Source organism: Eriocheir sinensis, unplaced genomic scaffold, assembly GCF_024679095.1.
Source record: "Eriocheir sinensis breed Jianghai 21 unplaced genomic scaffold, ASM2467909v1 Scaffold1404, whole genome shotgun sequence".
NCBI classification, from domain to species: Eukaryota; Metazoa; Arthropoda; class Malacostraca; order Decapoda; family Varunidae; genus Eriocheir; species Eriocheir sinensis.
In genome coordinates, this window is record NW_026110745.1 from 15,001 (window position 1) to 28,675 (window position 13,675).

Consider the following 13,675-nt stretch of genomic DNA (forward strand, 5'->3'; position numbering starts at 1 on the left):
GTAACCTACGTAACATTAGTCTTTGTGACAAGTGCTACCAACATGATACATTTCACCATAAAAAAATTCAATAATGCAGTGAAGAACCTTGAAATGTTTGTCGTTGAGTGCTGGGAATCGAACTCAGGCCTTCATAACAGTAGTCAGCAGGGCAGCAACCCAACTGAACCAGTGATGAGCTAAAAAGTCACTATGCCAGGGGCCACTTCTGCGGCACTTGCCGTAACACCCCAGCCCACACTGTGGACTCCTTATGAAGGGAAGGTGACCCCACTCATCAGTTGCTCTAAAGGTATGGGTTCGATTTCCCATAACTCATTGTTGTTTATCTTGATTTTTTAACACATTTATTTGTTTTATTTGGTATAGATTATTATTTTATTGTTTTGCCCACCAACTCTTGATTTCCAGAGAAACTTAATTATGAAATAAAGTTCCACCTTCAGTGGTTCAGTGCAACACACAAGATTTGAAAATCAACTTGACCTTTTCACCTTCATGTTTGCTAAGGCAGAAATTGCAAAGCTTTTACGTAGTTTCAATTGGGTTTAAGGAGAGCCCACCATTCTGCATAGAGTCTGTGTGGTCTGAACATATATATCTTAAGTTGAGCAGACATATTAGTTTAGGTTTCCCTAAAATTCCTCGCTACTCATAATCAAAGCACAAAATAAGATATCATACCATGTTGAATGGCTCTTATCATCATGATTTTTTACGTACAGCTTCTGCAGACACAGAAGTGTGTAATCTTCCTTTCGGAGGATTCTTTGACAAGGCCCATCACAGCCCCCTCCTCACCATCCCGCCCTACTACTATTCACCGGCTGGCCCCTCAACTGGCACCTGTACACTGTGCCCCAGAAACTCTATCTCCCCCTGATGTAGGAGCGGCACCTTCTCACGCTTCCACCAGCAGGCAGAGGAAGGTTAACCCACCAGTTGGGCCCAAAATGGTGGAAGTTCAAGAAGACATCCTTCTTGAAGTGAGGAGGCTGAGTGGTGCTATGGATAAGGTAGCTGCAGCCTTGGAAAAAATTGCAGTTACCTTGTCAAAATAAGGTGACAGGTCCAATTAGGTAGGTTTTTATTAACTAGGTTTCATTAGTTAGAAACAAAACAGAATTAACCTTTTTTTTTATTTTGCCTTTGTGGCATAACATGAATTATACTATAGTCCACTCTGTTAAGGTGGATCCCTAGATCTTACCTTAGTATATTAAGACACTGCTGACTGGCTGTTGGCAGGGAGGGTATCTGACAATTTTGGCTCCAAAACACTATCCTATGATCGAGAAATATTAGTATTCCTTTACTTAGCTCATCTGATATAGATAAGTTTGCTTGATGAAAACATTGGAATAAGCAGTGATTCCACAACTATTAACACACCTTTCCATCCTCAATTGTTAATAATTATGGTGAGTAGAAGTCAGAGAACAACATTTAATGATTATTACACTTTCATCTTTTATCAATATTTCCAGCCATTGTGGATTCACAGCTGAAGTGAACGGACTATAGCTATAAAAACATTCTAAATCAATCAGTCAAAGTGTCTGCCCTTCCATTTCTCAAGTATTAATATTCCTTTCGAATAAAAAGTCTTTCCTTTTGCTAATGCAGCAATTATTTTGCACACAGAAAAACACCAATACAGTAAAAGTCCAATCATCCGAAAATCCCAGTGGTATGAATTTGTAGTTTGTATATTTTAAAGTGACTGACAAAAAATGTAAAAATGAAAAACAATACAAAAAAATACATAGAAGTGCCAAAGGTGCCAAGCCGTGGGCACAAGAGACGGAAGACTCAGGCGAGGTGTGAATTAAGTCTGCGTGTTGCCCTAATGTACAGGTGTCATCTATAATCTATCTGTCTATATATCTACGTATCTCTCTCTCTCTCTCTCTCTCTCTCTCTCTCTCTCTCTCTCTCTCTCTCTCTCTCTCTCTCTGTGTGTGTGTGTGTGTGTGTGTGTGTGTGTGTGTGTGTGTGTGTGTGTGTGTGTGTGTGTGTGTGTGTGTGCAGAATGTATGGTGCAATTGCTGTTCTGTATAGTGTCAGAATGTTTAGGTGAGGTCAGGTTATTTTGGGTGAGGAGACAGCATGAGGAACATTGCTGACAGCAACGCCACCACCCTCAGAGCAAAGCAAGCCAGGAGGTTGTTGAGGGTGGAGACAGCATGAGGAATGTTGCTGATGACGACACCACCGCCCTGAGAGCCGCCAGCGAGAGAGAAGAACAAACCGGGCGTCTGAGGTGGCGGGGCTTCTGTTTTAAGTGCTTGGGCTTTGTGGCGACTCACACTTTTCGCTGAGATGTATATACATGCAAGTTTGTATAATGTATTTTTAACTGTCTTTATGTACACGTAGGTTAGAATTATAATATACAAACTTACATGTATATACAGTTTCAGTGAAATGAGTGAGGAGTCACCACAAACCCTGAGCACCCAAAACAGAAACCCTGCCACGGTTAAAACACTCAATCATCAACCCTTCCCAGCGACTACTGATATATCCGTGGGTAGCACCATGAAACTAAACAGATATAATTGCCTCCTTTGTTGTATAACTTTGCAACAATAAACCATCAATCATCAACCCTTCCTAGCGACTACTGATATATCCGTGGGTAGCACCATGAAACTAAACAGATATAATTGCCTCCTTTGTTGTATAACTTTGCAACAATAAACCATCAATCATCAACCCTTCCCAGCGACTACTGATATATCCGTGGGTAGCACCATGAAACTAAACAGATATAATTGCCTCCTTTGTTGTATAACTTTGCAACAATAAACCATCAATCATCAACCCTTCCCAGCGACTACTGATATATCCGTGGGTAGCACCATGAAACTAAACAGATATAATTGCCTCCTTTGTTGTATAACTTTGCAACAATAAACCATCAATCATCAACCCTTCCTAGCGACTACTGATATATCCGTAGGTAGCACCACGAAACTAAACATATATAATTGCCTCCTTTGTTGTATAACTTTGCAACAATAAACCATCAATCATCAACCCTTCCCAGCGACTACTGATATATCCGTGGGCAGCACCATGAAACTAAACAGATATAATTGCCTCCTTTGTTGTATAACTTTGCAACAATAAACCATCAATTAATCAACCCTTCCTAGCGGTGTTTAGACGGACATGACAGGTAGATCATGTGGGTCGGGTGGAGCTAATTTAAAACGTCATTACATCTTTGTCTATGCCAGTAATGACCTCAAAATGAACTGCTATCCCTGCCTCCACCCTGAGTCACACACCTGCGTCTCTTTTCCTACTTAAACAATTACCGTTAATAACCAACACACTTGTTAATGATTAAGTAAATAGCCGTGTTCAAGACAAGGATCGAGATTATGAGGGCCAGGTCAGGTTGGAGCTAATTTTAAACGTCATTATTTCTTTGTCTATGCCAGTAATGACCTCAACATGAACTGCTATCCCTCCCTCCATCCTGAGTCACACATCTGCGTCTCTCTTCCTATTTGAACCATTACCGTTGATAACCAATACATAAGAGGTAATTACTTGTTAATGATTAAGCGAAGGGCCGCGGTGTTCGTGACGGGGAGATTGTGAGGGCCAGGTCAGGGTGGAGCTAATCTAAAACGTCATTACATCTTTGTCTATGCCAGTAATGACCTCAAAATGAACTGCTATCCCTCCCTCCATCCTGAGTCACACACCTGCGTCTCTTTTCCTACTTGAACCATTACCGTTAATAACCCCGAAATTGACCTCTCTTTCGGCCACCTCTTTTGATTTTTTTTTTTTGTAGAAGCAGCGAGTAGCGGGCTTTTTTTTTTATTGTTTCCTTTTTTTGTGCCCTTGAGCTGTCTCCTTTGTTGTAAAAAAAAAAACAATGAGCGGCTGTCCAACTCCCTCATGCAAGAGTTAGCCAGGATCTTCATTATTCCATCACTGTTACTGATGCTAAACTCTGAAGTAGCCTTTCCCTAGTTTGTATCAATACACTGCTCCAGTCTTTTCAGAATAAATAAGCCATTTCTATTCCTTCTAGGTCGTTTTACGAACAGTAGGCAATTATAGTTTTGTTTATTATATTAGTTGCTGCTCGCTCTACCAAGACAGCTCCCCAATCGTTTAAGAATAAGCCATTACGATTTTTATCTCGATCCTTACAGAGACAGTATCTATTATAGTTTTGCAGGAGGCTTTTTATCTTATTTGGCATTCGCTCTTGGCTGCCTCCTCTGCTATAGGGAAAAAAAGAATACACGGGTAGCCTACTAATTGTTTCTTATGACTCTGTGAAGAATTGATATTTTTTCCTCTCCTTGTATGTGAGCCGCGCCTCCGCCTCCCCAATACACTCAAATAAGCCTATATATACCTCAAATTACACTTATATTCATTCTTACCGCATTTAATCATCATTACGAACCATAGGAGAGAGGTATTTCGATCGCCTAACGACTCACAGCATGTTTTCCTCAATCTATTCTTCCGTTCCTCTTAAAAATCGTAATTGCCAATATCGTGAAATACACCTCAGACTACACTTATATATCGTTATCAGCGCCTTTAATTACTTATATATACCTTGAAAGGGACATTTAAGCAGTAGCCTAGTTTGCCCGGGGTGAGGGGTCGGTAATTTTCAGGCTAAGGTCATCCTATAATTCCTTGTTTTCATTTATTTCATGCGGGATTTTATGCTGCCTCGCAAATCACCATGTTTTTTGTTGTCCTTCCCCCTTCGAAACTCCATATGCACAGAGTTTTCCGCAAAGAGAGAGAGAGAGAGAGAGTGGGTGAGGCATTGTCAGCCATCATCCACTCAGGTCAGGTCATGACCAGGCCGCGACAGCTATTGGTGGAGTGGTCGGGTGGCGGGCGTGTACGAAGCTGACATTTCCAGCCGGGAGGTTACACTTTTATTGTATCTGACTACTGAACCTACTTTTTGTATTCTCAGTTGGTCCTTGATAGATCCCTCATCAATAAGATAAAAAGTTCCCCAAAATCCTTTAGTCATTTATATTAGAAGCCAAAACTTAATGCTCATTCTGTGGGTCCTCTTAGACTAGCTAAAGGTTATGCAACCGCTGACTGTGAGGAATGGCAGACATTCACTAGAACATTTTCTGTTTATATTACCCATGAATTAAATACCCCTCTCTCCCATCAACTGCCTGACTCTTCCATCACTAACATAACTATTTCCTTTGAAGTGGTAAGGCAAAGACTATGTTCTCTAGACAGTAATTCTATCATGGGTCATGATGGTTTTCATCGCTGTCTTTGCAGTCCCTCATCCCTCTATTAAAAACACCTAACTTACAGGGTTTATATGTTAACAAACACAGATAACCGTTTATATCACTAATTATTGTTTTTCAAGTATTAGAATAATGAATGAAGAGGTAATAAGTTAATATTTTAGCAGAGATAAGTTAGTGCCGTCACTATGCCAGGGGCCACTTCTGCGGCACTTTGGTGGAAATAGCTGTCTATTTTGGCAACGACAGGTATAACAGTGTTGGGGCAGTTATTCGGGTAATGATTCAGAATAAGTTTATGCATAACTGCACTGCCATGTACTATTTTTTTACAGTATTGTACAGGTGGCGGCTCTGTACAAACGGACACCCTCACCGATGCTGAGGAGGCCAAGGCGCAGGTGCTAGACCCTGCAGTTGTAGCGGGCACAGGATCTGGTTTAGAATCAGATCCTCGTCCAACACCTTCTGTGTCCGCAGGTAAATTATGTTATGAAATGTACTTCATGCTAATCTTTGTATTTGGTAACCTACGTAACATTAGTCTTTGTGACAAGTGCTACCAACATGATACATTTCACCATAAAAAAATTCAATAATGCAGTGAAGAACCTTGAAATGTTTGTCGTTGAGTGCTGGGAATCGAACTCAGGCCTTCATAACAGTAGTCAGCAGGGCAGCAACCCAACTGAACCAGTGATGAGCTAAAAAGTCACTATGCCAGGGGCCACTTCTGCGACACTTGCCGTAACACCCCAGCCCACACTGTGGACTCCTTATGAAGGGAAGGTGACCCCACTCATCAGTTGCTCTAAAGGTATGGGTTCGATTTCCCATAACTTTTGTTGTATATCTTGATTTTTTAACACATTTATTTGTTTTATTTGGTAAAGATTATTATTTTATTGTTTTGCCCACCAACTCTTGATTTCCAGAGAAACTTAATTATGAAATAAAGTTCCGCCTTCAGTGGTTCAGTGCAACACACAAGATTTGAAAATCAACTTGACCTTTTCACCTTCATGTTTGCTAAGGCAGAAATTGCAAAGCTTTTACGTAGTTTCAATTGGGTTTAAGGAGAGCCCACCATTCTGCATAGAGTCTGTGTGGTCTGAACATATATATCTTAAGTTGAGCAGACATATTAGTCTAGGTTTCCCTAAAATTCCTCGCTACTCATAATCAAAGCACAAAATAAGATATCATACCATGTTGAATGGCTCTTATCATCATGATTTTTTACGTACAGCTTCTGCAGACACAGAAGTGTGTAATCTTCCTTTCGGAGGATTCTTTGACAAGGCCCATCACAGCCCCCTCCTCACCATCCCGCCCTACTACTATTCACCGGCTGGCCCCTCAACTGGCACCTGTACACTGTGCCCCAGAAACTCTATCTCCCCTGATGTAGGCAGCACCTTCTCACGCTTCCACCAGCAGGCAGAGGAAGGTTAACCCACCAGTTGGGCCCAAAATGGTGGAAGTTCAAGAAGACATCCTTCTTGAAGTGAGGAGGCTGAGTGGTGCTATGGATAAGGTAGCTGCAGCCTTGGAAAAAATTGCAGTTACCTTGTCAAAATAAGGTGACAGGTCCAATTAGGTAGGTTTTTATTAACTAGGTTTCATTAGTTAGAAACAAAACAGAATTAACCTTTTTTTTATTTTGCCTTTGTGGCATAACATGAATTATACTATAGTCCACTCTGTTAAGGTGGATCCCTAGATCTTACCTTAGTATATTAAGACACTGCTGACTGGCTGTTGGCAGGGAGGGTATCTGACAATTTTGGCTCCAAAACACTATCCTATGATCGAGAAATATTAGTATTCCTTTACTTAGCTCATCTGATATAGATAAGTTTGCTTGATGAAAACATTGGAATAAGCAGTGATTCCACAACTATTAACACACCTTTCCATCCTCAATTGTTAATAATTATGGTGAGTAGAAGTCAGAGAACAACATTTAATGATTATTACACTTTCATCTTTTATCAATATTTCCAGCCATTGTGGATTCACAGCTGAAGTGAACGGACTATAGCTATAAAAACATTCTAAATCAATCAGTCAAAGTGTCTGCCCTTCCATTTCTCAAGTATTAATATTCCTTTCGAATAAAAAGTCTTTCCTTTTGCTAATGCAGCAATTATTTTGCACACAGAAAAACACCAATACAGTAAAAGTCCAATCATCCGAAAATCCCAGTGGTATGAATTTGTAGTTTGTATATTTTAAAGTGACTGACAAAAAATGTAAAAATGAAAAACAATACAAAAAAATACATAGAAGTGCCAAAGGTGCCAAGCCGTGGGCACAAGAGACGGAAGACTCAGGCGAGGTGTGAATTAAGTCTGCGTGTTGCCCTAATGTACAGGTGTCATCTATAATCTATCTGTCTATATATCTACGTATCTCTCTCTCTCTCTCTCTCTCTCTCTCTCTCTCTCTCTCTCTCTCTCTCTCTCTCTCTCTCTCTCTCTCTCTCTCTGTGTGTGTGTGTGTGTGTGTGTGTGTGTGTGTGTGTGTGTGTGTGTGTGTGTGTGTGTGTGTGTGCAGAATGTATGGTGCAATTGCTGTTCTGTATAGTGTCAGAATGTTTAGGTGAGGTCAGGTTATTTTGGGTGAGGAGACAGCATGAGGAACATTGCTGACAGCAACGCCACCACCCTCAGAGCAAAGCAAGCCAGGAGGTTGTTGAGGGTGGAGACAGCATGAGGAATGTTGCTGATGACGACACCACCGCCCTGAGAGCCGCCAGCGAGAGAGAAGAACAAACCGGGCGTCTGAGGTGGCGGGGCTTCTGTTTTAAGTGCTTGGGCTTTGTGGCGACTCACACTTTTCGCTGAGATGTATATACATGCAAGTTTGTATAATGTATTTTTAACTGTCTTTATGTACACGTAGGTTAGAATTATAATATACAAACTTACATGTATATACAGTTTCAGTGAAATGAGTGAGGAGTCACCACAAACCCTGAGCACCCAAAACAGAAACCCTGCCACGGTTAAAACACTCAATCATCAACCCTTCCCAGCGACTACTGATATATCCGTGGGTAGCACCATGAAACTAAACAGATATAATTGCCTCCTTTGTTGTATAACTTTGCAACAATAAACCATCAATCATCAACCCTTCCTAGCGACTACTGATATATCCGTGGGTAGCACCATGAAACTAAACAGATATAATTGCCTCCTTTGTTGTATAACTTTGCAACAATAAACCATCAATCATCAACCCTTCCTAGCGACTACTGATATATCCGTGGGTAGCACCACGAAACTAAACATATATAATTGCCTCCTTTGTTGTATAACTTTGCAACAATAAACCATCAATCATCAACCCTTCCTAGCGACTACTGATATATCCGTAGGTAGCACCACGAAACTAAACATATATAATTGCCTCCTTTGTTGTATAACTTTGCAACAATAAACCATCAATCATCAACCCTTCCTAGCGACTACTGATATATCCGTGGGTAGCACCATGAAACTAAACATATATAATTGCCTCCTTTGTTGTATAACTTTGCAACAATAAACCATCAATCATCAACCCTTCCCAGCGACTACTGATATATCCGTGGGCAGCACCATGAAACTAAACAGATATAATTGCCTCCTTTGTTGTATAACTTTGCAACAATAAACCATCAATTAATCAACCCTTCCTAGCGGTGTTTAGACGGACATGACAGGTAGATCATGTGGGTCGGGTGGAGCTAATTTAAAACGTCATTACATCTTTGTCTATGCCAGTAATGACCTCAAAATGAACTGCTATCCCTGCCTCCACCCTGAGTCACACACCTGCGTCTCTTTTCCTACTTAAACAATTACCGTAATAACCAACACACTTGTTAATGATTAAGTAAATAGCCGTGTTCAAGACAAGGATCGAGATTATGAGGGCCAGGTCAGGTTGGAGCTAATTTTAAACGTCATTATTTCTTTGTCTATGCCAGTAATGACCTCAACATGAACTGCTATCCCTCCCTCCATCCTGAGTCACACATCTGCGTCTCTTTTCCTGTTTGAACCATTACCGTTAGTAACCAATACATAAAATGTAATTACTTGTTATTGATTAAGCAAAGGGCCGCGGTGTCCATGACGAGGAGGTTGTGAGGGCCAGGTCAGGGTGGAGCTAATTTAAAACGTCATTATTTTTTTTGTCTATGCCAGTAATGACCTCAAATTGAACTAGTATCCCTCCCTCCATTCCTGAGTCACACACCTGCGTCTCTTTTCCTACTTGAACCATTACCGTTAATAACCCCGAAATCGACCTCTCTTTCGGCCACCTTTTGATTTTTTTTTTTTGTAGGAGCAGCGAGTAGCGGGCTTTTTTTTTATTATAGTTTCCTTTTTTTGTGCCCTTGAGCTGTCTCCTTTGTTGTAAAAAAAACAAACAAAAAAAACAAAACAATGAGCGGCTGTCCAACTCCCTCATGCAAGAGTTAGCCAGCATCTTCATTATTTCATCACTGTTACTGATGCTAAACTCTGAAGTAGCCTTTCCCTAGTTTGCATCAATACACTGATCCAGTCGTTTCAGAATAAATAAACCAATTCTATTCCTTCTAGGTCGTTTTACGAACAGTAGGCAATTATAGTTTTGTTTATTATATTAGTTGCTGCTCGCTCTACCAAGACAGCTCCCCAATCGTTTAAGAATAAGCCATTACGATTTTTATCTCGATCCTTACAGAGACAGTATCTATTATAGTTTTGCAGGAGGCTTTTTATCTTATTTGGCATTCGCTCTTGGCTGCCTCCTCTGCTATAGGGAAAAAAAGAATACACGGGTAGCCTACTAATTGTTTCTTATGACTCTGTGAAGAATTGATATTTTTTCCTCTCCTTGTATGTGAGCCGCGCCTCCGCCTCCCCAATACACTCAAATAAGCCTATATATACCTCAAATTACACTTATATTCATTCTTACCGCATTTAATCATCATTACGAACCATAGGAGAGAGGTATTTCGATCGCCTAACGACTCACAGCATGTTTTCCTCAATCTATACTTCCGTTCCTCTTAAAAATCGTAATTGCCAATATCGTGAATTACACCTCAGACTACACTTATATATCGTTATCAGCGCCTTTAATTACTTATATATACCTTGAAAGGGACATTTAAGCAGTAGCCTAGTTTGCCCGGGGTGAGGGGTCGGTAATTTTCAGGCTAAGGTCATCCTATAATTCCTTGTTTTCATTTATTTCATGCGGGATTTTATGCTGCCTCGCAAATCACCATGTTTTTTGTCGTCCTTCCCCCTTCCAAACTCCATATGCACAGAGTTTTCCGCAAAGAGAGAGAGAGAGAGAGAGAGAGAGAGAGTGGGTGAGGCATTGTCAGCCATCATCCACTCAGGTCAGGTCATGACCAGGCCGCGACAGCTATTGGTGGAGTGGTCGGGTGGCGGGCGTGCAAGCTGACATTTCCAGCCGGGAGGTTACACTTTTATTGTATCTGACTACTGAACCAACTTTTTGTATTCTCAGTTGGCCCTTGATAGATCCCTCATCAATAAGATAAAAAGTTCCCCAAACCTTTAATCATTTATATTAGAAGCAAAAACTTAATGCTCATTCTGTGGGTCCTCTTAGACCAGCCAAAGGTTATGTAACCGCTGACTGTGAGGAATGGCAGACATTCACTAGAACATTTTCTGTTTATATTACCCATGAATTAAATACCCCCTCTCTCCCATCAACTGCCTGACTCTTCCGTCACTAACATAACTATTTCCTTTGAAGTGGTAAGGCAAAGACTATCTTCTCTAGGCATTAATTCTATCATGGGTCATGATGGTTTTCTTCGCTGTCTTTGCAGTCCCTCATCTCTCTATTAAAAAACACCTAACTTATAGGGTTTATATGTTAACAAACACAGATAACCGTTTATATCACTAATTATTGTTTTTCAAGTATTAGAATAATGAATGAAGAGGTAATAAGTTAATATTTTAGCAGAGATAAGTTAGTGCCGTCACTATGCCAGGGGCCACTTCTGCGGCACTTTGGTGGAAATAGCTGTCTATTTTGGCAACGACAGGTATAACAGTGTTGGGGCAGTTATTCGGGTAATGATTCAGAATAAGTTTATGCATAACTGCACTGCCATGTACTATTTTTTTACAGTATTGTACAGGTGGCGGCTCTGTACAAACGGACACCCTCACCGATGCTGAGGAGGCACAGGCGCAGGTGCTAGACCCTGCAGTTGTAGCGGGCACAGGATCTGGTTTAGAATCAGATCCTCGTCCAACACCTTCTGTGTCCGCAGGTAAATTATGTTATGAAATGTACTTCATGCTAATCTTTGTATTTGGTAACCTACGTAACATTAGTCTTTGTGACAAGTGCTACCAACATGATACATTTCACCATAAAAAAATTCAATAATGCAGTGAAGAACCTTGAAATGTTTGTCGTTGAGTGCTGGGAATCGAACTCAGGCCTTCATAACAGTAGTCAGCAGGGCAGCAACCCAACTGAACCAGTGATGAGCTAAAACGTCACTATGCCAGGGGCCACTTCTGCGACACTTGCCGTAACACCCCAGCCCACACTGTGGACTCCTTATGAAGGGAAGGTGACCCCACTCATCAGTTGCTCTAAAGGTATGGGTTCGATTTCCCATAACTTTTGTTGTATATCTTGATTTTTTAACACATTTATTTGTTTTATTTGGTAAAGATTATTATTTTATTGTTTTGCCCACCAACTCTTGATTTCCAGAGAAACTTAATTATGAAATAAAGTTCCGCCTTCAGTGGTTCAGTGCAACACACAAGATTTGAAAATCAACTTGACCTTTTCACCTTCATGTTTGCTAAGGCAGAAATTGCAAAGCTTTTACGTAGTTTCAATTGGGTTTAAGGAGAGCCCACCATTCTGCATAGAGTCTGTGTGGTCTGAACATATATATCTTAAGTTGAGCAGACATATTAGTCTAGGTTTCCCTAAAATTCCTCGCTACTCATAATCAAAGCACAAAATAAGATATCATACCATGTTGAATGGCTCTTATCATCATGATTTTTTACGTACAGCTTCTGCAGACACAGAAGTGTGTAATCTTCCTTTCGGAGGATTCTTTGACAAGGCCCATCACAGCCCCCTCCTCACCATCCCGCCCTACTACTATTCACCGGCTGGCCCCTCAACTGGCACCTGTACACTGTGCCCCAGAAACTCTATCTCCCCCTGATGTAGGAGCGGCACCTTCTCACGCTTCCACCAGCAGGCAGAGGAAGGTTAACCCACCAGTTGGGCCCAAAATGGTGGAAGTTCAAGAAGACATCCTTCTTGAAGTGAGGAGGCTGAGTGGTGCTATGGATAAGGTAGCTGCAGCCTTGGAAAAAATTGCAGTTACCTTGTCAAAATAAGGTGACAGGTCCAATTAGGTAGGTTTTTATTAACTAGGTTTCATTAGTTAGAAACAAAACAGAATTAACCTTTTTTATTTTGCCTTTGTGGCATAACATGAATTATACTATAGTCCACTCTGTTAAGGTGGATCCCTAGATCTTACCTTAGTATATTAAGACACTGCTGACTGGCTGTTGGCAGGGAGGGTATCTGACAATTTTGGCTCCAAAACACTATCCTATGATCGAGAAATATTAGTATTCCTTTACTTAGCTCATCTGATATAGATAAGTTTGCTTGATGAAAACATTGGAATAAGCAGTGATTCCACAACTATTAACACAACTTTCCATCCTCAATTGTTAATAATTATGGTGAGTAGAAGTCAGAGAACAACATTTAATGATTATTACACTTTCATCTTTTATCAATATTTCCAGCCATTGTGGATTCACAGCTGAAGTGAACGGACTATAGCTATAAAAACATTCTAAATCAATCAGTCAAAGTGTCTGCCCTTCCATTTCTCAAGTATTAATATTCCTTTTGAATAAAAAGTCTTTCCTTTTGTTAATGCAGCAATTATTTTGCACACATACGTATGCAGAAAAACACCAATACAGTAAAAGTCCAATCATCCGAAAATCCCAGTGGTATGAATTAGTAGTTTGTATATTTTAAAGTGACTGACAAAAAATGTAAAAATGAAAAACATTACAAAAAAATACATAGAAGTATCAAAGGTGCCGAGCCGTGGGTACAAGAGACAGAAGACTCAGGCGAGGTGTGAATTAAGTCTGCGTGTTGCCCTAATGTACAGGTGTCATCTATAATCTATCTATCTATCTATCTATCTATCTATATATATATATCTACGTCTCTCTCTCTCTCTCTCTCTCTCTCTCTCTCTCTCTCTCTCTCTCTCTCTCTTTGTGTGTGTGTGTGTGTGTGTGTGTGTGTGTGTGTGTGTGTGTGTGTGTGTGTGTGTGTGCAGAATG

The 13,675-nt window shown here is 40.6% G+C and overlaps 1 protein-coding gene across 1 annotated transcript in view; it reads left to right on the forward strand.

The window, feature by feature from the left end:
- The window catches only part of LOC126990000 (myb-related transcription factor, partner of profilin-like), a 26,510-nt gene extending 13,356 nt beyond the window's left edge, over positions 1-13,154 (forward strand). Inside the window, exons 3-5 of the mRNA XM_050848587.1 lie at positions 5,625-5,759; positions 11,455-11,589; positions 13,135-13,154. Coding sequence (XP_050704544.1) covers positions 5,625-5,759; positions 11,455-11,589; positions 13,135-13,154 — 290 coding nt within the window. The remainder of the gene's footprint in view (positions 1-5,624; positions 5,760-11,454; positions 11,590-13,134) is intronic.
- The last annotated feature ends 521 nt before the right edge of the window (positions 13,155-13,675 follow it).